We start from the raw sequence: 27,923 nt of genomic DNA on the forward strand, positions 1-27,923 counted from the left end.
ATATTGATGGGAATTCATATATGAAAATGAAAAATTCGTGGTAACTTTATATGCCTTAGAGCCCTTGGGGAGAAAGGGGCAGATGGGGCAGGGAGGGAATTTAAAAAGGAAAGTAGGGTTTGGAATTTAGGCAAGATGTTCTTGCTGAAGATACAATTCGGGGTAATTAAGGTTATAGGGAAAACCTTGGGAGTCGCTCAGTATTTAAGGAGATAGTGTTGAGAACAGAGAAGGTGAAAAAGAAAAAGAAAAAAAACAAGAGAATAGAGAAGGTGACAAAAGACAGAATCTTAGGAAATATTGGTGTCAGAGATCAAGCTGTGCCTTTAAGGTTCCATAGGGCCAGAGAGGCGTGAGGTCCTCTCACCGAGTCCTGTCTGCTGGCCCCTGCCTTTGTTCCCTGGCTTCTTACCTTTCCTCCCTCTTGGGTTTCAGAAGGGATTTGTTGGGGACTGTAATCCGTTCCTGAGTTCCCGTAGGTCCTCCAGCATGGCACTTGCTTACACTGAGGCCCCAGTGCCCTGCAAGGCTTAGGAGAAGGCAGCTAAGGAGGAGTGGGCCAAAAAAAGCTGAAAAAGAATGATCCCAGTAATAGAAAAACTAGGAGACAGCTATATGTTAGAGGTCAAGGGGGGAGAGGTTTTCAAAGAGAATGAGTGAGCCACAAATAGCTCTTAATGCTGCAGCAGGTGAGGTGACAGGAGCTGAGAATAGGCCGTTGAGTGCGGTGCTCAGCAGTGACCTTGGAGCGGGCAGGTTCAGGAGAACGTTGAAGCTGGAAGCCACACTTCATTTCAACAATGAATGGAGCTCGTGAGGTTGGGGCAGCTGAGTAGGCTACTCTTTCATGAACCGTGGTGGTAAACAGGAGGAGAAGGATGGAGGGTCAAGCAGAGAGGAAATCTGGGCACATTTATACACTGTGTAGGATGAGGAAGCCTGGAGACTTGGGGAGGGAGGAACTAGGGGTGAGACCAGATTGGAGCAGGAGAAGAGAGGAAATAGTGAAGCAGGGCCCTAGGAGAGAGGGAGGGAGGAGGAGATGAAACAGAGGGAAAACGCCTGCTTTGAGGTGTCTTTAAAAATAATAACCCAGTGATCTTTTAATTCTTATATGTCACTCACTTTGTATGCACTGAAGAAATACGTGTTGGTTGTATTTATTCCTGACATTTAGGCAAGAAGGCCAAACAGATCCTCAGGTGCTGCCACGTAAATACGGAATGAAGAATAATTGTGTCATTCCCTCTATGTTTTCCCTTTTTGCCCATTCTGTAAGAAAAAGTTGTAAGCAAATTTTGCCTTAGCCAACTCATTAAAATGTTTGCTTTCCTATCCCAGACTCGGTCATCTATCCTTGGCAAGGAGAAAGACTTTATCACATTGTTAAAGTAATATTCCTTAACTGGTTGTATTTTAAATTCTTTCATAATGATTCTGGATCCAATCAAGACTTGAGATCCTTCCTTTTGTGTTCCTTCTTGGGAGCCCTAAATATTTTGGGCAAAGATCTTGAAAGTGTTCTAAGTGGATGTTTCTGGAAGTTCGTGCTTTTCCTTTCATTGACTTTTTAAGAGAAAATTATTCTTTGAAATTCACAGACTTAACTAGTATTTATTGCTTTCTGTGAGTCAGGAACTATTCACTTACATTGTAAAATAACACTCTGCGTGGTAGGCGTTAACCCCATTTTACAGATGGTAGGGATACTGAGTCTCGGAGATTAAATGGCCTCACAAGGTAGATCTGAGATGTGAACCTAGACTTCCTGACTCCAGGGCCATTTTGAGCTTTCCACTCCTTGGGTGTTCCTGTTATCATGTCAAACACCTCTAGTTTATACCCTGTCCCAAGCAAATGTAGTTAGTGAGTTATTTTTATTATTGTGATTTTCATTGGTAAGGTAGCACTGGAGCAAGGATGCTTGTAATATAATAATCCTTCTTTGTGTTTTTTTCTTCTGACAATCATTTAATTGATAATTTTGAATTATTTAAAATTAGGATTAGCATCCAGCTCTCCTGGCTCCACAAAGAGTTTAGTTCAAGAAGCAAACTGCTCCCAGCCCTTCCCATATGAGCTGTGTGAGGTGGGATAATTCATTGACCCTCTCTGATCTCAGTCTCCTCATCTGTAAGGTTGGAGTAGGATGATCATTAAGGGTGCCTCCAACCCTGGTGGCACAGTGGTTGGGAATCCACCTGCCAATGCAGGGGACACAGATTTGAGCCCTGATCCAGGAAGATCCCACATGCTGCGGAGCGACTAAGCCCGTGCGCCACAACTACTGAGCCTGCGCTCTAGAGACCACGAGCCGCAACTACTGAGCCCTCCTGCCACAACTAGTGAGCCCGCGTGCCACAACTGCTGAAGCCCAAACCGCTAGAGCCCGTGCTCTGCAACAAGAGAAGCCACCGCAATGAGAAGCCCGCGCACCGCAACAAAGAGTAGCCCCTGCTCACCGCAACTAGAGAAAGCCTGCGCACAGCAATGAAGACCCAACACAGCCAAAAATAAATAAATAAATAAAAATTTTTTAAAGCAGAAATTTACTAAAAAAAAAAAAAGGGGGGGGGGTCCCTCCAGGCTTATGATCCTGTGGAAACTTAGGAGAATTCTTTATTAGTGCTAATAATGCAAATCCAGATCGCAGTCTTTTATAAACAGCTGAATATGAATTTGCCCTGTACTTAGAATTTAGCCATATGAACTAGAAAAGTTTGAAAATAGTTCTGTAAAATGATATAACTTTGACTGAAAAACCTGCCTTTATTCTGCGGCCTTAATCCAAAATGCATGGAAGACCGGCCTTGTGTGGCAGGGTTTAAAAGGAACATGTTCTGTGTGGGCTCTGGGGGCAAATTTGAGTCTCCTGGTAACAACCACATCAAATCTGTTTAATCTGGGAAAGTGAGAATGAGATTAAGCAGATAGTTGAGAAATTAGCAGGAAGAATGTGAGGCACTACATGAAAATCTGCCATGAAAATCTAAAGTGTTTCTAGCTACTAAACTTGTTCAAAACTGACAAAAAGTGCCAGTCATTTTATAAGGATCAAGAGAAAAAAGAGATTTCAAAGATGAGTGAATATGAGAAAAAAAAAAAAAACTCAGAGCAGGAGAGGGGAGAGCAAGTGTTTCTCCAAGAGTGTGGAGAAGGTCTGTAAGCATGACTGGGAGCCCTTCTCTCCCCTCATCCTGCTGCATGCAGTGCGGGAATACCACTGTGCCAACCGGGGGTTGGGGTGCTGTTACTAATGACCGCTGGGGTGAAGGGGCAGAATCAAGTGGAAGGCCACTGATTTGAAAGATGTAAACTGACTACTGAATTACCTTTTGAGTACTATTCATACTTTAAAATTGATCCCTGTCGAAGTAGCAAATCGATTTTGCAGAATGATTTTTAGATTTTTTTTTTTGGCACTGTTACTAAAAACTGTAGGAAGATTTTTTTTTTTTTTTAACCGTGGTTATATGTGTGGATATCCTGGTCTGTACAGATATATCTTTGCCTGCAACATATTTCTTTACTCTCTGAAACTATGGTTCATCAACTTTTCCATCGAAGCACAGAGGTGGGTAGAAACAGTGGCATGACAAGACAGTTTTGCTGCTTATTCTTTTTAGAGCTTAGGCAACTGCATTCACTCTTTTTTCTCCCTTTCCTCTTCTGTAACCCCATCTTTTTTTCCCTTAGCACTCATGAATAGTGCACAGCAAAAATGCCCCGTGGACGAGGTATGTGTGTGACGATAAATAACATGATGTCTTTTAAAAGTGCTGTGTCTGCTGATTCTGGCTTTAGTGATGGTGGTGATGGGATTGTATCACGCTCGGTGAGCCTCTGACTTAATGAAACCGTTCTTACAAATCAGACCTGCCACTCAGAGCTTTAGCCTCTCAGTCCTCCTTTATTCCAGTAGAGAAAATGCACCTCAACTTGGTTAACTCTTGATAGAAATGTACTAGTCCATCATACCCGTTGATGGTATGAGTACAGAACATCCTCCAACTCTAGATCCAAGGGTTATGGTTTCAGATGTCAGGTTTGCTTTGCTAACCCCACGTAGGTTCGCTGTCACAGCTCCAACCCCAGCCTAAATTTCATCCCCACCTCCCGTCTTCACCCCTGCCTTCCAGCTTTGGCATCCTCCTTGTTCAGAGAGAACCAGAACTTAATAGGAGGAAGAAAGAAAAGATTCATACCTTCAACCTTTTCAAGTCAGAAGAATTGAAAAAGTAGAGTATTGGAGACATAGGAAAGTAGAAGTAGTTTATATCTGAAACAAATTCCCCTTTGTCCACAAATTTTTACAGTATAGTATTTGAAGATTTTTTTTGAAAGGTATCTTTTAAATGTGCTCCTTAAAATAGAAATATTATTCTCTATTACACATGTGTGTAATATGTGATCCCATATGTGACACATTTTCCAGGTCATCTGGTTAAGACATAATTTAATTTTAAAATAAAATTTGGAAAAAACTTAAACCATCTAGCTTTTTGAGTTTGAGGTTTAAGGGAAGAGTTAGTGCTGCAAATACAATAATACTCTCTGCTATAAACATTTTTATAAAAGTGCTTTGAACACTTTTTGCATGTATTATTATTATCTCTTAATGTAAGTAATAAAACAACTTAAGGCTTGTAAAACTCCAGAAAAATTAGAAAATAGATGGAAATTTGACCACTTCCACTCTCTTTACAATAGAGTTATAAACAAACATTACAAAAGTGTAGTAATATGGATTAGAATAGATATTTAAAATTTTTTCTGCCCGCTGTTATTTCATGTCATCATAATGCTCTTGCCATGCAATTTCTATTTAGTAGCTGTCGTCTTTTCTCTGTTCGTTCTTCAAATTATTTTTCAGAACCATGGAATGTGCTTTGAGGAGTTTTTGAAATCTATATTTTCTTATGCAATTCAGATATATAACTATAATTAACTTCATGCCATATGAAAAGATTGTTTTGATTTGCTTTTCTACTATGGATGTTAAAATTCATACATTCTCTCTGATGTCAAATATAAGCTAACTTTTTCCAATAGTATATCCTATAAAAATTTAAACCTTTATTGAATATACGAATTTTGTACTTTATCAGTGTATTCTTTCTTTTATAGCTTCTCGGACTTCTATTCAGAGTGAGCTTCATCGAGATAGGAGGTATGGTTATATTTATAATAGAGGACATATATTCTGCTAATTATGAAGTAAAAGTGTGTCATCAGTTAGCAGGTTAAATATTTCTCTCTCATAAGGAGTGTATTACAGCCTCATCAGTACATTTTCTGAATTAATCTGTAAGTTTGAATGATGATTTCGCTTGAGAGAAGAAGCAGTACAAGCCTGAAAATCTTCTTTTGACAGTAATTATTTACTGAAGCCAATCTAAAAATGTTTATTAAGCAACTGCTGTATGGGAAGCATTGTTGTAACTACTTCAAAGAAATGCTTTGTACCTCATAGCTACTTAGTAAATGTCACATGGATGAATGAACTGATGACAGCATAGAAAATTGAATAAAGGAAGGATAAAGAAAGGAAAAGAGTCAGGCAGACTAGGTGGATAGCTGAATGAATAAAAATGGCTAGATGGCTGGTGGGAGGGAGGGATGGAGGGGAGCAGGGAGGAGTGAGTCACTGGATAGATAGAAGGAAGGACCAATAGACAGACGGATGATAGGATTGATGGAAGTGTGGACAGGTGGATAAATAGAAAGATAGATTTATGGTCCCTACTGTCAGATTTCTTAAAGTATCGTGTTGACTAATGAAGAGCAAGGAGAATCCTGACTTCGTTTCTCACCACGTGACCTTGGGCAAGCTCCTTAACCTTTCTTAGCTTCTATATCCCCACCTTTAAAATGGCGCTAATCATACTTACCTCATAGGGTTGTCATAAGGGTTAATGCGTGTATAGTGGTTAACATTTGTTAACTAGTAATTCATTATCTAGTTAGATAAAAGCTATATAACAATTGGAATGACTCATTTGGATTCCACACAGGGAAGTGAAAGTAAGTTCACTGTGGCACACTTAGCATAATGTCTAAGAGGGGATTGGCTAAATGCAATTTGTGAACCGCTTTTTCTAACTCTGAGTATAATACATGCTCATTACAGAAAATATTGGAAAACTAATAAAAATATAAAGAATAAAGCACAGTGTACTCACTCTCCTACATAAAGATAGCAACAATTAATAGCTTTGAATAGTACATTCCAGATTATGAAGATAGGTAACAGGATTCTGTACATACATCTCAGAATCTCATTTTTCTCTATAATTAGATCTTATATTTCCCTTTGTCAATCCAATCTCTTCTAATATATGACTGTTTGTGTTTAAATAATATTTGTCTGTGAGGTGATCATATTCTTTGTTTAATCGTTTTTCTCATGTTGAATATATGTGTTCTTATTTCAGTTATTTGTGCTAATAAATAATCCTTGTTATTTAAATTTTTAAAAGCTATAAGTAGAGGTTCTTAGGTAATGCAATTCATTTAATCAATGGGCAGTTTCTCCTGATTCACAGGCTAGCATGAGAGTGTGTGTACGTGTACAGTTTTTATAATGGCAGTGCTTTTTATTTTTATTTTCCATAGAGTTCTAGAGAAAGGCAGAGGAGGTATCATCATACCTATTTGTTAGATGAGAAAAGTGAGGCTTAGAGAGGTTGACTGATTTGCTCAGAGTCACGCAGTTGGTATTTGTTAGGAAATCAGGTTGAATAAAGTGTAAACATGAGACCGTAGAATCAGGTTAAGAAAATGATGAAAGAAGCCACACCTAAATCACTGTGGCTCCAAGTATTGAAGATTAAGCATCAGATTCCTATACAAACTGACCAGGAACACAGACACACACATCAGGGTCTAGAAGTGAACAAGTAAACTCTAAACACTTAAAGATCATTCTGAATGGGGGAGAGGTAGAGTGAGGAGGAGGGCGCTGTTCTTCTAATACATAGTATCATTTCAGAGTATGTACTTTATAATAACGGAAAACTAAACATTTCCATTCAACCAGTGCATTTTTCTGTCTTACGATACCCTGTGTTTGTGCCATAGGCTAGATAGCAGAGCCCTGGGTTGAAGAGGTTGTATGGGTCTTGGTCCTCATTCTTATCAGCCAGGGCAGAGCGAAGTGTACTCAGGGTACATCTCTAACTCTCTGAGGCCAGTGTCATGGAGGATGGCTGTCACATGCTCCCTCGAAGCCTGCCTCGGTGTACTGTTAGAAAAAGTGCAGGTCAGACAGGTCATTTCTGTGACTATGGCAGTTCTTATGTCACTTTCTTGGGTGGTAGTTATTTTCATGAATCTTTGAACATTTACAAATAGACAATAGCTTGTTACCAGGCTGTAAAATCTCACTGAGGCTTCTGTCTGCTAGGCGCCCAGAGATCACCATTGTGGCAGCTGAGCCACTGAGGCCGACCTCGTGGTTTCCAGGAGCCCCACCCCCAGGACTGGCATTTCCCCCATCTTCCAGAGCAGGCCCTTGGAGGCCCAGTGAGCTGGTTCCTGCCGAGGTGAGTAAACATCGCATTATCTCTCTGCATTTTATTTTTAATGAAGTTCAAAGATAAGAACAGTGAGACCGTTAACACCTTGGCTATCACCCATAGGTGTCTAAAATCTTCATCCTTCCTTCTACAGCTCCCACCATCGTATGAACAAGTCATAAAAGAAATCAACCAAGTTCAAGTTAACACTACAAATAATAATAATGCTGCTGCCACTCCAAGGCACACTATTACTTCAGCAACTCAGACTGACTTTTCAGAAGAAATAGACAACCATCTGCCTCAAAGTAATGCAAGTAATTTGTCTTCCCTAATTCTGACCTAGTTCTAGGGAAGTAGTCAGTAGGCTCCTGCCTTTAAAATAATTTGCGATTTGTGCATAATTCATTGAGCTCTGCTTCCCAGTCGTCGTGATCACTGTGTGCTTGCTTTATTTGGGTTTGCTGTGATTATTATAATAGGCCATTCTTCATCCTCACAAGCCGCAGCCCCAATCTCTGGGGTTCACCCTAGTTCATATCACAAAAACATCATCTTTTTTTATTATTTTTTAAAATTTCTTTATTTTATTTTATTTTTGGCTGCGTTGGGTCTTCGTTGCTGCGTGCGGGCTTTCTCTAGTTGTGGCGAGCAGGGGCTACTCTTCATTGCGGTGCGCGGGCTTCTCATTGCGGTGGCTTCTCTTGTTGTGGAGCACGGACTCTAGGTGCGCGGGCTCAGTAGTTGTGGCATGTGAGCTCGGTAGTTGTGGCTTGCAGGCTCTAGAGCACAGGTTCAGTAGTTATGGCGCACAGGCTTAGTTGCTCCGCGGCATGTGGGATTTTCCTGGACCAGGGCTCGAATCCGTGTTCCCTGCATTGGCAGGCAGACTCTTAACAGCTGTGCCACCAGGGAAGTCCCCAAAACATCATCCTTTTAACTCATTAAACTCATGGTTTAACTCATCCTTTTAACTCATTATCCTTTTAACTCATACTGCTGATGCCCTTTATTCCCATTGAGAAAGCTGTTATATTTAGCACTTAACTTGATAGGATGCTAAAAGTGGTTGTCCTGTTAGGCTTTTAAAAAGCATTATATTAAGATAACAAATGAGAGTAAGTTACTCTGGAAAAGTAAAGCAAGAATTTTGGGAATTTTGACAAGAGAGAAATGGTCATTGATAAGTCTACTGAGAATCAGGAATTTAATGGTGTTTTACAATATTATATAGGGACTTCCCTAGTGGTCCAGTGCTTAAGACTCTGCATTTCCACTGCAGTGGAAGCACGGGTTCCATCCCTGGCCGGGGAACTAAGATCGTGTATGCTGCACAGTGTGACAAAAAAATAAATAAAAATAAAATATTATATAATGAATATTTCTATATGAATAAATATAATGTGAAGAACCCTCCTGCAGGAAGCTGAATATAAACATCTCTCCATTGATTTTAGAATTACTTTTTCCTAAGGAAGGAAACCAGAATCTCTTGATAGTCTACATGTCTATTGTTAAACTCTGTGTATCCTTTTTCTTTGAAATTATAACATGGCCGCTTCTGTTCGTTTTGGTCTTGTCAGCACTGCCGGCACCTCTGAAACCTCTCCTGCCTTCCCCAGCAGCCTCAGCCAGCGATCCTCTGACAGACGAGACGCCTTTAATAGTCTTTGATATTTCTGAAGAACAGAGTTGTCCAGAAAACTCCAGTGCTACAAGATGTCCAGTGCCCAAACCAAGATCAAAAAGCAACCTCAGACCAGTGGCCAGAGAGCCTCACGTTAAAGAGCCGGATCCCCAGAAAAGCAGCCCAGCGGCCACGCCAGAGGAGGCAACCCCGAGCCGGCCCCAGCCTCTGTGGGACGATACCGGCCACTCGGACAGTCAGGCAGTGATGAACATTATGAACGCAGAACGGAGCCCAAATACCGTCGTTTCCAGGATCAAAGCACTTGAGGGTCAGACAAATGCGGAAAGCGTGGGACTGCCCAAGAAGCCAGAAATTGCCCCCCGCACAGTCCCCCCGAGGCCTGCTCCTGCCTCAGGGAAACCCTCCGTGGCTCCCAAACCGGCAGCTGACAGAGCCTCTGGAGGCTGGGACTCCTGGACCACAAACAGACTCCGGGGGGCCTCTAGGGAAGGCCTCACCCCACACTCTCCACCGCAAGAAGCAGGGAGCGTCCCTGCAACCAAACCCGAATTGCCAAAGAAACCGAATCCTGGCCTCATACGAAGTGTTAATCCCGAGAGTCTGGGAGGAGGGTCCATGGCCGAGAGCCCCGCCAGTGGGAAGAAAGCCCCGACTCCGGCTCCTCGGCCTTTGCTGCCCAAGAAATCAGCTTCTGCAGGAGTGGCCCCCTACCCTGCGGCCTCAGAAGCGCCCCCCTACCCTGCGGCTTTGCTGAAACCCATCACTGTGCCTCCCCGACTCTCCGTGGCGTCACAAGCCAAAGCGTTCAGGTCCCTGGGAGAAGGACCCCCGGCCAGCCCCCCAGTCCCGGTTCTGCAAAGCAAGCCTCCGGGGGACATCGACCTCATCAGCTTTGACGATGAGGTTTTACCCGCCCCATCTGGGAACCTGGCTGAAGACTCTATTGATTCAGAGATGGTTCTGGGTGAGTAAAACTCAGAAGAGGAGGGCAATCTAAATTCATCATAGGACATCTCAAGTGGCGCTGCTGTTTGCGTTTCTGGCAATAAGTTATTGAGGCGTGGACGTGCATGTGTGTGCACATGCGTGCATGTGGACGTGTGTGTGTGTGGATGTGTAGAGACAGGGAGAAACACAGCGAGATTAAGAAACAAGGAGCCGGGGCTTCCCTGGTGGCGCAGTGGTTGAGAGCCCGCCTGCCGATTGGGGGGACACGGGTTCGTGCCCCGGTCCGGGAGGATCCCGCGTGCCGCGGAGCGGCTGGGCCCGTGAGCCATGGCCGCTGAGCCTGCGCGTCCGGAGCCTGTGCTCCGCAACGGGAGAGGCCGCAACAGTGAGAGGCTCACGTACAGAAAAAAAAAAAAAAAGAAACAAGGAGCCGGGTGGGAGATGGAATCAGAGCGAAGGGAAAATCTGGGATGGGGAGATGGTGACGGAGAAAGAGGGAGGCACACGTGTTGATTACTCTCACATGAGCCAGACATAAGCAGACTGGGACCAGGGACTTAACTAGATGAGAGGCCGGCTCCCTCCTCGGGCAGGTGGAGATTCAAGCATTAGGAGGAAGAGAGGGAAACTTCTCAGAGTGGGGAAGTCATGCCCCAGAAGGGCTCCTCAGATGGAGCCAGCCCCACGGGAGTGCCGGGAAAGGGGCCAGCCCTGCGGAGGACTCTGGCAGGAGCAGTAAACCCGTCCATATGTTGCAGAATGTTGTTCCATAATCTTCACAGAACACCTTCCCTTGGGAATGGAAAGTTTTGTAAATAAACTACAACAGTTGTAAGTTTCCTGCCAAGATCGGGACAATTAGATTTCCCAAGAGGCAGAGAGTATGTTTTCTTTCCTCACACTGTTCAAATGGAGAGTGTGATGGTAAAGCTTATCTTCGATTTGTCAAACTAAACTGCTGTACTTGTCATTGCTAAGATTCCTTTCACTGCTGTTTACTTACTTGGGCAGAATTTATGAACATGTAAGCGTAATAGTATTTTCAAAAGGTTAGCTGTCATCTTCTAAATGTTTAACATGCATCAAAATGATATAAGCTCTGTGATTCAAAACCAAATTCTGCTAAGTACAGGCATATTTTAAATGATAACAACCACATATTTATTAAATATTTATCATGCACACAACATTGTAACTGGCTATAGCATGCCTCTTGTCCATAAGGAGTGGAAAGAAAAACATTAGGATATATTGAACTTCTGCCTAGCTCCAAACCCTCTGCTAGATGTCCAGACGTACATTATTTAATTTAATACTTACCCTAACCCTTTACAAGGCATCATTGGCCCCAGTTTGCAGATGAAGAAAATGAGACTGAGAGAGATCAAAGGGTAATTACTCGGTTTTCCAAAGCAGGATTCAAAGTCTGTCTTTTCTTTCTAAGTCTAGTTTAATTTTCACTCCATCATGTTGGTACTCAGCATTTTCACGAATCCTTAAACCAGGCAACACATTAAAAACTTTTCAAGTTTTTGTTATACCATTTTCTTACTTAAACCCTTTTGGTGTTAACAGGGTTCAGAGTAGGACAGGGAGGGGTAGATCCCACAGCTGCAGGCTGTTCAGGGGTGGAAACAGTACAAGCCAAAATAATAACCACCTTCTGTAGACGCTGCTAGACTCTGTGGGAATGGCAACTTGGTTAATAATTGCTGAGAATTTATTCTGTGTCATCAAGCAGATAATTACAGTCATCTTCAAAAAGGAAGGTCAGCAGTATACATCAACATGAATACAGTATCGTGCTTCCTACTCAGCCTTTTCTGTTTCTTGATTTCTACCACTTCCTTGCACAATGTTTAATTACTGAGGCAGTGTTTCAGCAAAAGGTCTAATTTGTTTGCCCCACCTGACTTTAACCATTGCTCTTACCTGTGGAGTTATCCTGAACTGAACACTCTGTCTTCTTTTTTTAATTTTATAAATTTATTTATTTATTTATTTTTGTCTGCGTTGGGTCTCTGTTGCTGCGCACTGGCTTTCTCTAGTTGCTGCGAGCGGGGGCTATTCTTCGTTGCGGTGCGTGGGCTTCTCATCGCACTGGCTTCTCTTGTTGCAGAGCACGGGCTCTAGGTGCGCGGGCTTCAGTAGTTGTGGCTCGCGAGCTGTCGAGTGCAGGCTCGGTAGTTGTGGCACATGGGCTTAGCTGCTCCGCGGCCTGTGAGATCTTCCCGGACCAGGGCTCTAACCCATGTCCCCTGCATTGGCAGGCAGATTCTTAACCACTGCGCCACCAGGGAAGTCCACTCTGTCTTCTTTTTAAACCTGCTTCTCTTCCTGTATTCTGCTCCTGTCCTAGTGACACCATCACACACCAGCCCCCCCAAAGGATCCTATCCATCATCCTTGAGCCTTCCTACCTCTCACACACAGTGACTAGCTGTTTGGACTTAGAGTCAGGCAGGTCGGGGTCTACCACTTAAATGCTATGTGACCTTGGGCAATTTACTTAACTCCACAATGCCTCGGTTTCCTCGTCTGTAAAACACGATAATAATACTCCTCCTGGAGGTATTGTAGGGTTAAATATGATTATGGAGGAAAGCCCTATCACATTGTCTGAAACACGGTAATAATACTCCTCCTGGAGGCATTGCAAGTGTTAAATATGATTATGGAGGGAAGCCTTATCACATTGTCTGAAACATGGTGTGTGCTCAATAAGTGGTAGTCATTATTCTTACTTCTTGACCTTCACATCCAGTTAGTGGTCAAGTCCTGCTGGTTTTATTTTCTGAATAGTTCTTAAATTTTCCTCTAGTTTTCATCACTCCTGCTACTGGCCCACTTTTCTAATCTTTAGGCCCAGATTCCTGCAGTAGCCTCCTAAATTGAGCCTCTGCTTCTGCCTCAAACCCATCATCATATCATGGTTACCCAAAGGATTTTTCTACAGTGTACATTGGACCTTGTTGCTTCCTTGCTTATTGCCCTCCAGAGGCCTTCAAGATCACCTCTGAATTCCTCAAAATGTAGAGGGAATTTTTGTTTGTTTACTGACTGGGGCTTTGTGACTTTTTTGGGGTGGGGGAGCTACACATTTTTTTAATTGAAGTATAATTGACATGCAGCACTATGTATAATTGACGTACAGCACTATGTATAATTGACGTTCAGCACTATGTATAATTGACGTACAGCACTATGTATATATAATTGACGTTCAGCACTATGTTAGTTCCATGTGCACAGCCTAGTGAGTTGATATTTTAAGAGGATCACCATAAGTCTAGTTACCATCTGCCATCATACAAAGTTATTACAGTATTATTAACGATATTCCCCATGCTCTAAGGCTTTGTGACTTTTTGATGGTGTATTAATAGCATTGTCTTGTAGATAAAGGGTTATGGTCTTTTGGTGAAACCTTGCTTAATCGTGCTGGCATCAGCCAAAAACTGGGGGAGGAACACAGGAGAAAGGAGAGAAACTCACAGATACGTCTTTCCTTCGTTTTCTTTTCCCTCAAAAAATAAAGAAAATCCAATAAAGTAGTTTTCATAAAATGAAGTTGCCATATTAATCTCAGGAAATAGAGATCAGAAAATACTGAAGCTATGAAAACACTGTAAGGATTAGAAAAATTATTAAAGGGAAACTCATAAAACAGGCAGTTTAATACTGGATTCATTTCTTAGGTAGAATGCCTTCCAGGTTAATGTAGTGGAGCTGAGAAGCATTAGCAATTCCTCTTCACACCTTTACAAATCATACCCAGGTGTCAAAAAAGCAGAATACTGCTGTCAACCCCATTACACAGACCAGAATGATAGTTTGGCAGCCCATTTCTGCTATTAACAGAACTCAAGGGAAAGAAGGAAATGACAGAAAAGCTAGCCAAGGATGGTGAAACTAATTATGATGACAAGCATATTATTGGAGACAGGTAATGGGCAGAAAACTACATTATCATCAATGTTTTTCCCAACCCAGTAATGAAGACCATGTGGCTATAGGTGTAAAGGGGCAGCAGGTGTGAGGGGGCTGGAAGGAGGGCAGAGTAAACACTGCAAATAAAAGTAGAGAAAGATGCCATGGACTCTCCTTAGACTTGGTTAGGAGATGCTTTTGCAGGTAGTTGTGTGTTCTCTATAGAAGCAAGAGCAAAGAGTCTGTGATAGAGGAAATTATGACACTGGGGTTCTTAACCCTTTCTGGATCACAGAGCTCAGTTAGCCTATGAATCTTTTTTCTCCCTTGAAAATAACCCTTTTGCACACGTATGCACAGTTGGAGGTACAGTTTCCAGAGCTTCAAGGGCCTATTCTTGGAACCCAGATTAAGGACGTCTACAGAATGTTGGAAATTGCATTCAGTGGACTTCTGAAATAAATTCTGGTTGCATCCATACAATGGAATATTGGGCAGTAGCTAAAAAAGAGGCAGACCACCTATTATCCCCTACTATGGACCAACCGCCAAGGTACTCTGGGTGAAAAATGCAAGGTATAGATAGTAGTCATGGTATTTTAGCTATAGTGTTGGTGTTAAAACACATAGTTACATGTACATATGCTGTGTCTTTGGAAGACGTATTAAAAATGCTAACAAAGGTGGTCTTTTATGAGGGAACTCCATCAGCAGGAGAGGATGGGGGAAGCTGGTCTTCAAATAGATGACCGTAAGCAGAATTAGGATGAAAGAAACTAGGAGGCATATCCCTTGTCTTTGCCACAGAGAAAGAGCTGCCCCCCACACTGTTCCTCAGCCTGTGAGGAGTAGAAATTTTAAGAATAATAAGATGCGATTTTTCTAAACAATTATATTATTCAAGGTTACAAATAAAAGCTAATTATTATGAACTAAATATGTCTAAATTAGACAAATTCAAAAATATGTATCTGCATTATTTCCTATTAAATAGAATCACTGAGGAGTATTAGCCAAAAAAAAGAGTTTTTGTTTTTCTCGTTACTTTATGGAAAATTTTATGGCCATTATTGTCTTGAAAAAGCAGCTAAAGGGACAAGTATTTTCATATTTTTCCTCTTCTTTCTTTTTTTTTTTTTTAATTTTTATTGTTGGCTGCAGTGGGTCTTCGCTGCTGCGTGCCGGCTTTCTCTAGTTGCGACGAGGGGGGGCTACTCTTTGTTGTGGTGCACGGGCTGGGTTGCTCCGCGGCATGTGAGATCTTCCCGGACCAGGGATCGAACCTGTGTCCCCTGCATTGGCACGCGGATTCTTAACCACTGTGCCACCAGGGAAGTCCCTCCTCTTATTTCTAAGTGATTTTTGTTTCAGTTTGTTTGGCAGGGGTGTTATTTCAGCTTAATTTTGTAACTTTTTTCATGTGATTGAATTTATTTTATTGGATTTTTTTTCAGTCACAAAGTAACATATATTTGCGGTAACAAGTCTAACAATATAAACATTTAGTAAAAGGCAAAAATGAATCTCCCTCCAATCCATTCAAATCCCCAGAATAACCAGTGTGAACCATGTTGTATGTAGCTTTCTGTGCCTTTGGACATTCCAAGCCAAAGCTTACAAACACGTACACGTACATGTACTTCTTCCTGTTTTTTACAAAAAGTTTTACCTAACTGTACCCATTACTCAGCAGCAAAAATGTTTACTTACCTAACTGTACCCATTACCCAGCAGCTTACTTTATTCATTTAGTAATGAGGTTTAGGGACTTCTCTCCAGGCCAGTAGATCTAAGTCTGACTCCTTGTTCCCTGATACCTGCCTGATATTCCCTGGTATGAGCGCAGCACAGGCAAGTCCACGTTTCCCCTATTGATGGACACCACTACAAAAAATGCTCTTGTAAACACTCTTGTAAATATTTTTACTTCTACTAGTGCTTTTATAAAGAAATTTCCAGAAGTGGGACTCCTGGCTTAAAGATCATGAACTTTAAACTTATTAACAGTACCAACAATCCAGTTTCCCACCTGGCAGTGCCAGGAGTTCCCAAACGTGAGGTACCATCCTTGCCTTCTAGGTTGCCCCCTTAACATTGCTATTGGAGAAAAATACCCCTCTCACGAAAAGACGCAAAAAGTAAGCATACTGTGTAGCTAGAGGGAGACTCTCACACCATCATCAAGATGAAAAACAGGCCTCTGGCTCCACCTTCTCACTGAAGTGATGCTGTCTCTCCTCTCCGCTCATCGGCACGCCTCTTCTGGAAGGCAGCCTGGGACAGGGCGCAGCGAGGCACAGGCCGAGCTCACTGACTCAGGGAGCACAGCTAGGGGAAGTCATGAAGCAGACCCACTCCTGCCAAACAGCCACAGTACTGGAACACTCAGACTTCCTTGCTTCACTGTACTGACAAAGAATTTTTTTTCTTCTTTGTTTTGGAGACGTGTATACTAGAATAATTACACATGATCTGAGTGCCAGTTATCAAAGAGCAGCTAATGATACTAAAAATAAATACCAAGAAAGAGAGAGAAAGTGGGTAGCTAGGACACTTTGAATACTTTGTATTTAAGTTGTATCTTGCTACTTCAGTTTAAATCTAGCAGGTTTTAAAAAATGACTGGACCCTTTAATGCGGTAGTTGAGACCTGCAGGATTTGGGACGGGGTTCTCTGAGGCTGGTCCTCCAAGAACAAGCACATTTGGGATCCCCCTGTGCCCAGCCCTCCAAGGGCACTGAGTGGCCTCTTTCTCCTTCTCTGCCCCCCTTGTTCGTGCTCTCACTCCTGGGATGTGAGAGAGAGAGACTGTACGTGGTATCCTGGCCCAGAACATCAGATGGGTTGGGAAACAATTGAAGTGATTCCATACTCAAGATTTTCTTCTCCCTCCACACTCACCTCCCAAAAATCACCAACTAAAAACCTATCCTAATAACCACCAGATCGTAGGGGCCCAAAGCAGCTGTTAAAGCAGAAATACCACTTGAATGGGAGAGCACTGTGAACAGTTATCAGCCTTAATCCTTTTCTTGAATTTTGGTCCTTTTCCCAGCAGGAAACAGAGCCCTGAGAGGATGGGCTGTTACAGCCAAGGTTGAGGGGACGGGGGACAGTCAAGTCTGCAGCAGTGGGGGAAGGAAAGTCGCTCCTTGGAGGTCAGTGGGTTCCAGTGAGGGCCAAGGAGGCAGAGCAGGGGCAATGGCAGGGGAGAGAGACGAATAGGAAGGAAAGGTGTGCCCACAGGAGAGATACTATGTTTCTGTGTTTGAATAAAATAAATACCGAGATTGGGGTCTTCAAATTCTTTCATTCTAGCTAGCATTACTCAGAACAGATGACACGTTCAGGGAGTTCAGTTTCAGGTAATGTTTGCAATAATGGGCTTTAATACCAGCCTACCTTCGCCTGTTTATCCATCAGCACTGCTGTTTCCTAAAAACCCAAAGTGTATTTTTCAGCTTGGAAGAACTGTTAGAATATGCAAAATCCATCTGTTGGAAAGAGGATCATGGAGCCCTCCTCTCCCTCGCCCCCTGCACTCCTGTTTCACGCTGCAACCTGCTTCCCTTCTGCCCACAACTGAAGTTCCGCCTTGCTCTACGTTTCCCTTTTTCAGTAGCATGTCTCACCTTCTAATATACCACATGAATCAACAATATATTTACTGTTTATTGTCTCCATCTCCTGCTGGAGTGTAAGCATCACAAGGGCAGAGTTCTTTGCTCTGTTCAATGACGTATTCCCAGCATCTAGAATAGTATTTGATGTGTAGCAGGCACCCGATCAATACTGAATGAAAAAAAGTGAAAGAGTAAGTTACAAAGAAATAGGTATAAAATGATCCTGTTTGTGTTTTTCAAAATACCTACGTAATAATACTTATGATACAGGTTTGTGTTTTTCAAAATACGTATGTAATAATACATATGATACAGAAAAAAAATCTGTAGACAGATACGCATATTTTAGATAATAATTATTACTGCAGGGATAGGATTACAGGAGACTTTCTATCATATATTCCTTTTTTTTTTTTAAAGATCAACTTTTTTTTTTAATAAATTTATTTATTTTTGGTTGTGTTGGGTCTTCATTGTTGCGTGCGGGCTTTCTCTAGTGGCGAGCGGGGGCTACTCTTTTTTTTTTTTTTTTTTTTTTAAGGCATCTGAAGAATCACCACTATCTTAACCTGAGTTTTGGCAACTCAGGTTAAGGTTTTTTTAATTTATTTATTTTTAATTTTGGCTGTGTTCGGTCTTCGTTTCTGTGCGAGGGCTTTCTCCAGTTGCAGCAAGCGGGGGCCACTCTTTATTGCAGTGCGCAGCCTCTCTTGTTGTGGAGCTCAGGCTCCAGACGCGCAGGCTCAGTAGTTGTGGCTCATGGGCCTAGTTGCTCCGCGGCATGTGGGATCCTCCCAGACCAGGGCTCGAACCCGTGTCCCCTGCATTGGCAGGCAGATTCTCAACCACTATGCCACCAGGGAAGCCCGGGGGCTACTCTTCATTGTGGTGCGAGGGCTTCTCATTGCGGTGGCTTCTCTTGTTGTGGAGCACAGGCTGTAGGTGCACGGGCTTCAGTAGTTGTGGCATGCAGGCTTCAGTAGTTGTGGCTTGTGGGCTCTAGAGTGCAGGCTCAGTAGTTGTGGCTCACGGGCTTAGTTGCTCCACGGCATGTGGGATCTTCCCGGACCAGGGATCGAACCTGTGTCCCCTGCATTGGCAGGCGGATTCTTAACCACTGCGCCACCAGGGAAGTCCCTATCATATATTTCTTAATGTTTCCTATTTTTGCAATAAATGTTACTTTTGAAATGAAAAATAATGCTATAACAAAATAAGGAATTGACGAATTTCCTTAGACCTAAAAGAAGAAGCTTTGTTTGTTTTCTGGAGATATAGGTTACAATGGAAGAAAGTGATATTATTACAAGAGCCTTTTTTGAAAGTTTGATATTGTTTTGATGATGTTGAGTTGGATTTTTGAGCATAGACAAGACTCGCCTCACTAATAAGCTAATAGACCGGTTTCCACAGAGGGGTCATTTAATTTTTTTTTTCCTAACTAGCCTAATAATTATTATTTTACCTAGCATGCCATCTGGGGGCCTTACTTAGGTGATAGATAATAAACTTAAAATAGGATTGTACTTAACCATCCTATCTCCCCACCTCGCACCGTTACTGGCACATGGTAAGCAGACATGTGAGATCAAGTGACTAGTGAGTGGGTGATGCTCTGCTAGCAGGTCTGAGAGTGGGGTTGCCTGAGAGCTGGGTGGAAGGGAAGGGCAAGTATCAAGGAGCTGAAAGGCCATCTTACCCTTAGCTCAGCTCTTCCTGTATTCTGAAAAGAGCTGGTCAGCAAAAGATGCTTTATTGAACTGCAGCTCATAACAGGCAGAACATGAATGCTGTTCATCACCAGTGCTGTGAAGTGCATTGTTTATAGGGAGTATCTCCCTACAGGCGAGATCCAGAGAACAGGTTCTGAATACAGTATGTATTCATTCTGCCTCTTGCTGAATAAAGGCAAAAGCGGCCTCTCGAGACCCTGTGCACCGTATAGAGTATGCATTATACAGCATTTGATTTTATTTTTGCTCATCTATTTATTTTTAGGTTTTTCATCTTCTAAAAATTTTTTGGTCATCTTCCCAAACTACTAAAAAGAACATTTACATTAAAGAAAAAAAGACTATTTCTTTCGGTAAAAAAGTTTGGTGGGGGATTTCCCTGGCGGTCCAGTGGTTAGGGCTCCACGCTCTCACTGCCGAGGGCCTGGGTTCCACCCCTGGTTGGGTAACTAAGACCCCACAAGCCTTGCGCCATGGCCAAAAACGAAAAAAGGAAGAAAAAAGTTTGGTGGTTGTGCTTTTATTTAAAATACTCTCCCTAAGCACATACTGTCCATTTTAAATGAGTGGGTTAAGATGGAGAATATATATCCTTGGCCCAAAATTAAATATTTGAAGGGAGATGTCTTATTTTATTTCCAGGATAAAACGTTTTCCGTTTTCATGTTAGCAAGGTGTAGTTTCACTTCACTGTTCAATCCGAGAGTGCTGCTGCCAGGCTCCGGCAGGGTGGGATGAGGGGTGGGGACCAGGCCCAGGGCCAGCCCTTCAGGGAGGTATTCCAATGCAGACACAGGGGTGGGGCAAAGAGACCTTCCTTCCTGGGGGATCCGGGAAGCTTCACTATAGGGGGGAAATTGGCTGCATGTTTCAATTGCCCCTCATTTTCAGGCAGACACTTATGGAATGATTACACTCCTGTGAAAGATAGCTTCTACATAATTGAAGATTGTCCCGGATCTCTCTCATCAGAGAGGAAGAAAAGCCACATGAATTATTTACGGAGCGCCAAGTTATTTCCTTTCATGAGCCCTGACTTTGTTTTTGTCTCTGCAAACTGAGATTTTGTTTATCCGTGAATAGTTTTCCCTAGAGCATGAAAAATATGACTCTTTAATTATGAATGAGGTTTTTTTGTTTGAGTCCGTGTTAACTAAAACATGCAAAATACACTGTGTTTTTCATTAGATCCCTTTCAGCTCCCCACAAGAACAGAACCAGCAAAGGAACGAGCAGTTCAACCGGCACCCACCAGGAAGCCCACTGTGATTCGAATTCCAGCCAAACAAGGAAAATGTAAGCACTTCTCTGCCTCATTTATTTGCTTCTCCAAGAGCCAGGGAAAAATATATGCTAATTATCAATGTCTGCTTTTGAAATTATGTGTAATCAGCCACTTACTATTATTTTTCTATCGAGAACATTTTCTTTTAACATCTTTATTGGAGTATAATTGCTTTACAATGGTGTGTTAGTTTCTGCTGTATAACAGAGTGAATCAGCTATACCTATACATATATCCCCATATCTCCTCCCTCATTTATTTTTTAATTTTTTAACATCTTTATTGCAGTATAATTGCTTTACAATGGTGTGTTAGTTTCTGCTTTATAACAAAGTGAATCAGTTATACATATACATATATCCCCATATCTCTTCTCTCTTGCATCTCCCTCCCTCCCACCCTCCCTATCCCACCCCTCTAGGTGGTCACAGAGCACTGAGCTGATCCCCCTGTGCTATGCAGCTGCTTCCCACTAGCTATCTAGTTTACATTTGGTAGCATATATATGTCCATGCCACTCTGTTTGTCCCAGCTTCCCCTTCCCCCTCACCATATCCTCAAGTCCATTCTCGGCATCTGCATCTTTATTCCTGTCCTGCCCCTAGGTTCTTCAGAACCACTTTCTTTTTTAGGATTCCATATATATGTATTAGCATACGGTATTTGTTTTTCTCTTTCTGACTTACTTCACTCTGTATGACAGACTCTAGGTACATCCACCTCACTAAAAATTAACTCAATTTTGTTTCTTTTTATGGCTGAGTCATATTCCATTGTATATATGTGCCACATCTTCTTTATCCATTCATATTCCATTGTATATATGTGCCACATCTTCTTTATCCATTCATCTGTCGATGGACACTTAGGTTGCTTCCATGACTTGCTTATTGTAAATAGAGCTGCAATGAACATTGTGGTACATGACTCCTTTAGAATTATGGTTTTCTCAGGGTATATGCCCAGTAATGGGATTGCTGGGTCGTATGGTAATTCTATTTTTAGTTTTTTAAGGAACCTCCAAACTGTTCTCCATAGTGGCTGTATCAATTTACATTCCCACCAACAGTGCAGGAGGGTTCCCATTTCTCCACACCCTCTCCAGCATTTATTGTCTGTAGATTTTTTGATGATGGCCATTCTGACTGGTGTGAGGTGATACCTCATTGTAGTTTTGATTTGCATTTCTCTAATGATTAGCGATGTTGAACATCCTTTGATGTCTTTGTTGGGAATCTGTATATCTCCTTGGGAGAAATGTCTGTTTAGGTTTTCTGCCCATTTTTGGATTGGGTTGTTTGTCTTTTTGATATTGAGCTGTATGAGCTGCTTATAGATTTTGGAGATTAATCCTTTGTCAGTTGCTTCATTTGCAAATGTTTTCTCCCATTCTAAGGGTTGTCTTTTCATCTTGTTTATGGTTTCCTTTGCTGTGAAAAAGCTTTTAAGTTTCATTAGGTCCCATTTGTTTACTTTCATTTTTATTTCCATTTCTCTAGGAGGTGGGTCAAAAAGGATCACACTTTGATTTATGTCATAGAATGTTCTGCCTGTGTTTCTTCTAAGAGTTTTATAGTGTCTGGCCTTAACATTTAGGTCTTTAATCCATTTTGAGTTTATTTTTGTGTATGGCATTAGGGAGTGTTCTAATTTCATTGTTTTACGTGTAGCTGTCCAGTTTTCCCAGCACGACTTATTCTCCATTGTATATTCTTGCCTCCTTTATCAAAGATAAGGTGACCATATGTGCATGGGTTTATCTCTGGACATTCTTTCCTGTTCCATTAATCTGTGTTTCTGTTTTTGTGCCAATACCATACTGTCTTGATGACTGTAGCTCTGTAGTATAGTCCGAAGTCAGGGAGCCTGATTCCTCCAGCTCCGTTTTTTCTTTCTCAAGATTGCTTTGGCTATTTGGGGTCTTTTGTGTTTCCATACAAATTGTGAAATTTTTTATTCTAGTTCTGTGAAAAATGCCATTGGTAGTTTGATAGGGATTGCATTCAATTTGTAGATTGCTTTGGGTAGTTGAGTCATTTTCACAATGTTGATTCAAGAACATGGTATATCTCTCCATCTGTCTGTATCATCTTTAATTTCTTTCATCAGTGTCTTATAGTTTTCTTCATACAGGTCTTATAGTTTTCTTCATACAGGTCTTTTGTCTCCTTAGGTAGGTTTATTCCTAGGTATTTTATTCTTTTTGTTCCAGTGGTAAATGGGAATGTTTCCTTAATTTCTCTTTCAGATTTTTCATCATTAGTATATAGGGATGCAAGAGTTTTCTGTGTATTAATTTTGTATCCTGCTACTTTACCAAATTCGTTGATTAGCTCTAGTGGTTTTCTGGTGGCATCTTTAAGATTCTGTATTTATAGTATTATGTCATCTGCAGAGAGTGATAGCTTTACTTCTTCTTTTCTGATTTGGATTCCTTTTATTTCTTTTTCTTCTCTGATTGCTGTGGCTAAAACTTCCAAAACTATGTTGAATAATAGAGGTGAGAGTGGGCAACCTAGTCTTGTTCCTGATCTTAGTGGAAATGGTTTCAGTTTTCATCATTGAGAACAATGTTGGCTGTGGGTATGTCATATCTGGCCTTTATTATGTTGAGGTAAGTTTCCTCTATTCCCACTTTCTGGCATGTTTTTATCATAAATGGGTGTTGAATTTTGTTGAAAGCTTTTTCTGTTTCTATTGAGATTAATTATGTGGTTTTTCTCCTTCAGTTTGTTAATATGGTTTATCACATTGATTGATTTGCGTATATTGAAGAATTCTTGCTTGCTTCCTGGGATAAATCCCACTATATCATGGTGTATGATCCTTTTAATGTGCTGTTGGATTCTGTTTGCTAGTATTTTGTTTAGGATTTTTACATGTATGTTCATCAGTGATATTGGTGTGTAGATTTCTTTTTTTTGTGACATCTTTGTCTGGTTTTGGTATCAGGGTGATGGTGGCCTCGTAGAATGAGTTTGGCAGTGTTCCTCCCTCTGCTATATCTTGGAAGAGTTTGAGAAGGATAGGTGTAAGCTCTTCTCTAAATGTTTGATAGAATTCGCCTGTGAATCCTTCTGATCCTGCGCTTTTCTTTATTGGAAAATTTTTAATCACAGTTTCAATTTCAGTGCTTGTGATTTGTCTGTTTATATTTTCTGTTTCTTTCTGGTTCAGTCTCAGAAGTTTGTGCATTTCTAAGAATTTGTCCATTTCTTCCAGGTTGTCCATTTTATTGGCATAGAGTTGCTTGTAGTAATCTCTCATGATCCTTTGTATTTCTGCAGTGTCAGTTGTTACTTCTCCTTTTTCATTTCTAATTCTGTTGATTTGAGTCTTCTCCCTTTTTTTCTTGATGAGTCTGGCTAATGGTTTATCGATTTTGTTTATCTTCTCAAAGAACCAGCTTTTAGTTTTATTGATCTTTGCTATAGTTTCCTTCATTTCTTTTTCATTTATTTCTGATCTGATCTTTATGATCTTTCCTTCTGCTAACTTTGGGGGTTTTTTGTTCTTCTTTCTCTACTTGCTTTAGTGTAAGGTTAGGTTGTTTATTTGAGATGTTTCTTGTTTCTTGAGGTAGGATTGTATTGTTATAGACTTCCTTCTTAGAACTGCTTTTGTTGCATCCCATAGGTTTTGGGTCATCGTGTTTTCATTGTCATTTGTTTCTAGGTATTTTTTGATTTCCTCTTTGATTTCTTCGGTGATCTCTTGTGTATTTAGTAGTGTATTGTTTAGCCTCCGTGGTTTGTATTTTTTACAGATTTTTTCCTGTAATTGATATCTAGTCTCATTGCGTTGTGGTCAGAAAAGACACTTGATACAATTTCAATTTTCTTAAAGTTACCAGTCCTTGATTTGTGACCTAAGATATGGTCTATCCTGGAGAATGTTCCATGAGCAGAAGAAAGCATATTCTGTTGTTTTTGGATGGAATGTCCTATAAATATCAATTAAGTCCATCTTGTTTAATGTATCATTTAAAGCTTGTGTTTCCTTATTTATTTTCATTTTGGGTGATCTGTCCATTGGTGAAAGTGGGGTGTTAAAGGCCCCTACTATGATTGTGTTACTGTCGATTTCCCCTTTTATGGCTGTTAGCATTTGCCTGATGTATTGAAGTGCTTCTATGTTGGGTGCATAAATATTTACAATTGTTATATCTTCTTCTTGGACTGATCCCTTGATCATTATGTAGTGCCCTTCTTTGTCTCTTGTAATAGTCTTTATTTAAACATCTATTTTGCCTGGTATGAGAATTGGCACTCCAGCTTTCGTTTGATTTCCATTTGCGTAGAATATCTTTTTCCATCCCCTCACTTTCAGTCTGTATTTGTCCCCAGGTCTGAAGTGGCTGTCTTGTAGATAGCATATATATGGGTCTTGTTTTTGTATCCATTCAGCCTGTCTGTGTCTTTTGGTTGGAGCATTTAATCCAATTACATTTAAGGTAATTATCGATATGTATGTTTCTATGACCATTTTCTTAATTGTTTTGGGTTTGTTATTGTAGGTCTTTTCCTTCTCTTGTGTTTCCTGCCTAGAGAAGTTCCTTTAGCATTTGTTGTAAAGCTGGTTTAGTGGTGCTGAATTCTCTTAACTTCTGCTTGTCTGTAAAGGTTTTAATTTCTCCGTTGAATCTGAATGAGATCCTTGCTCAGTAGAGTAATCTTGCTTGTAGGTTTTTCCCTTTCATCACTTTAAATATGTCCTGCCACACCCTTCTGGCTTGCAGAGTTTCTGCTGAGAAATCTGCTGAGGAATCAGCTGAATCCTTATGGGGATTCCCTTGTATGTTACTTGTTGCTTTTCCCTTGCTGCTTTTAATATTTTTTCTTTGTATTTAATTTTTGATACTTTGATTAACATGTGTCTTGGCGTGTTTCTCCTTGGATTTATCCTGTATGGGACTCTCTGTGCTTCTTGGACTTGACTGACTATTTCCTTTCCCACAATAGGGAAGTTTTCAACTCTAATCTCTTCAAATATTTTCTCAGTCCCTTTGTTTTTCTCTTCTTCTTCTGGGACCCCTATAATTTGAATGTTGGTGCTTTCAATATTGTCCCAGAGGTCTCTGAGACTGTCCTCAGTTCTTTTCATTCTTTTTTGGTTATTCTGCTCTGTGGTAGTTATTTCCACTCTTTTATCTTCCCGGTCACTTATCCGTTCTTCTGCCTCAGTTATTCTCCTATTGATTCCTTCTAGAGAATTTTTTATTTCATTTATTGTGTCATTCATCATTGTTTGTTTGCTCTTTAGTTCTTCTAGATCCTTGTTAAACGTTTCTTGTATTTTCTCCATTCTATTTCCAAGATTTTGGATCATCTTTGCTATCATTACTCTGAATTCTTTTTCAGGTAGACTGCCTAGTTCCTCTGATTTGTTTGGTGTGGTGGGTTTTTACTTTACTCCTTTATCTGCTGTGTATTCCTCTGTCTTCTCATTTTGCTTAACTTGCTGCATTTCGGGTCTGCTTTTTGCAGGCTGCACGTTCATAGTTCCCATTGTTTTTGGTGTCTGCTGCCAGTGGGGAAGATTGGTTCAGTGGGTTGTGTAGGCTTCCTGGTGGAGGGGACTAGTGCCTGTGTTCTGGTGGATGAAGCTGGATCTTGTCTTTCTGGTGGGCAGGACCACGTCCTGTGGTGTGGTTCGGGGTGTCTGTGACCTTATTATGATTTTAGGCCACCTCTCTGCTAATGGGTGGTGTTGTGTTCCTGTCTTGCTAGTTGTTTGGCATAGGGTGTCCAGCACTGTAGCTGCTGGTCGTTGAGTGGAGCTGGGTCTTAGTGTTGAGATGGAGATCTCTGGGAGAGCTTTTGCCATTTGATATTATGTGTAGCTGGCAGGACTCTGGTGGACCAATGTCCTGAACTAGGCTCTCCCACCTCAGAGGCTCACGCTTGACACCTGGCCGGAGCACCAAGACCTTGTCTGCCACTCAGCTCAGAAGAAAAGGGAGAAAACGAAAGAGAGAAAGAGAGGAAGGAAGGAAGGAAAAATAAAATGAAGTTATTAAAATAAAAAATAAAAGAATTATTAAAATAAAAAGGTAATCAACAAAGAAAAAGAAGAGAGCAAGCAAACTAGTAAACAAATCCACCAATGATAACAAGTGCTAAAAACTATACTAAAAAATTAACCATAAAACAAACAAAGAAAAAAACAACAGACAGAACCCTAGGACAAATGGTAAAAGCAAAGCTATACAGACAAGATCACACAAAGAAGCATACACATACACACTCACAAAAAGAGAAAAAGGAAAAAAAAAAAAATATATATATATATATATATATTTTTTTTTTTAAAGGGGGGCTTCCCTGGTGGCACAGTGGTTGAGAGTCCGCCTGCCAATGCAGGCGACACGGGTTCGTGCCCCGGTCCGGGAAGATCCCACGTGCCGCGGAGCAGCTGGGCCCGTGAGCCATGGCCGCTGAGCCTGCGTGTCTGGAGCCTGTGCTCCACAACAGGAGAGGCCACAACAGTGAGAGGCCCGCGTACCGCAAAAAAAAAAAAAAAAAAAGGAAGAGAGCAACCAAATCAATAAACAAATCTACCAATGATAATAAGCTCTAAATATTAAACTAAGATAAACCTAAAACCAGAAACAAATTAAATGCAGATAGCAAACCCCAAGTCTACAGTTGCTCCCAGAGTCCCCTGCCTCAATTTTGGGATTGTTTTCTATTCAGATATTCCACAGATGCAGGGTACATCAAGGTGATTATGGAGCTTTAATCCGCTGCTCCTGAGGCTGCTGGGAGAGATTTCCCTTTCTCTTCTTTTTTCCCACAGCTCCTGCGGTTCAGCTTTGGATTTGGCCCCGCCTCTGCATGTAGGTCGCCTGAGGGCGTCTGTTTCCTGCCCAGACAGGACGGGGTTAAAGTAGCAGCTGATTAGGGGGCTCTGGCTCACTCAGGCTGGGGAGAGGGAGTGGTACGGAATGCGGGGCGAGCCTGTGGTGGCAGAGGCTGGTGTGACGTTGCACCAGCCTGAGGCGTGCCATGTGCTCTCGCTGGGAAGTTGTCCCTGGATCATGGGACCCTGACAGGGGCGGGTTGCACAGGCTCCCAAGAGGGGAGGTGTGGATAGTGACCTGTGCTTGCACGCAGGCTTCTTGGTGGCTGCAGCAGCAGCCTTAGCATTTCATGCCTGTCTCTGGGGTCCGTGCTGATAGCCGCAGCTTGCGCCCGTCTCTGGAGCTCGATTTGGCGTTGCTCTGAATCCCCTCT

The 27,923-nt window shown here is 41.6% G+C and overlaps 1 protein-coding gene across 11 annotated transcripts in view; it reads left to right on the forward strand.

Annotated features, from left to right (window-relative positions):
• The window catches only part of SH3D19 (SH3 domain containing 19), a 181,079-nt gene that overhangs the window by 115,779 nt on the left and 37,377 nt on the right, over positions 1-27,923 (forward strand). For 4 of the 11 annotated variants that reach the window (XM_067736691.1, XM_067736687.1, XM_067736695.1 and 1 more), the window contains exons 4-8: positions 5,128-5,170; positions 7,406-7,544; positions 7,672-7,834; positions 9,101-10,132; positions 20,592-20,699. In XM_067736691.1, coding sequence (XP_067592792.1) covers positions 5,128-5,170; positions 7,406-7,544; positions 7,672-7,834; positions 9,101-10,132; positions 20,592-20,699 — 1,485 coding nt within the window. Of the gene's footprint in view, positions 1-3,696; positions 3,738-5,127; positions 5,171-7,405; positions 7,545-7,671; positions 7,835-9,100; positions 10,133-20,591; positions 20,700-27,923 lie in introns of all 11 variants that reach the window. The other 7 variants (XM_067736692.1, XM_067736693.1, XM_067736694.1 and 4 more) reach the window with 6 other exon arrangements.

This window comes from Pseudorca crassidens, chromosome 4, assembly GCF_039906515.1.
Source record: "Pseudorca crassidens isolate mPseCra1 chromosome 4, mPseCra1.hap1, whole genome shotgun sequence".
Classification (NCBI taxonomy): domain Eukaryota; kingdom Metazoa; phylum Chordata; class Mammalia; order Artiodactyla; family Delphinidae; genus Pseudorca; species Pseudorca crassidens.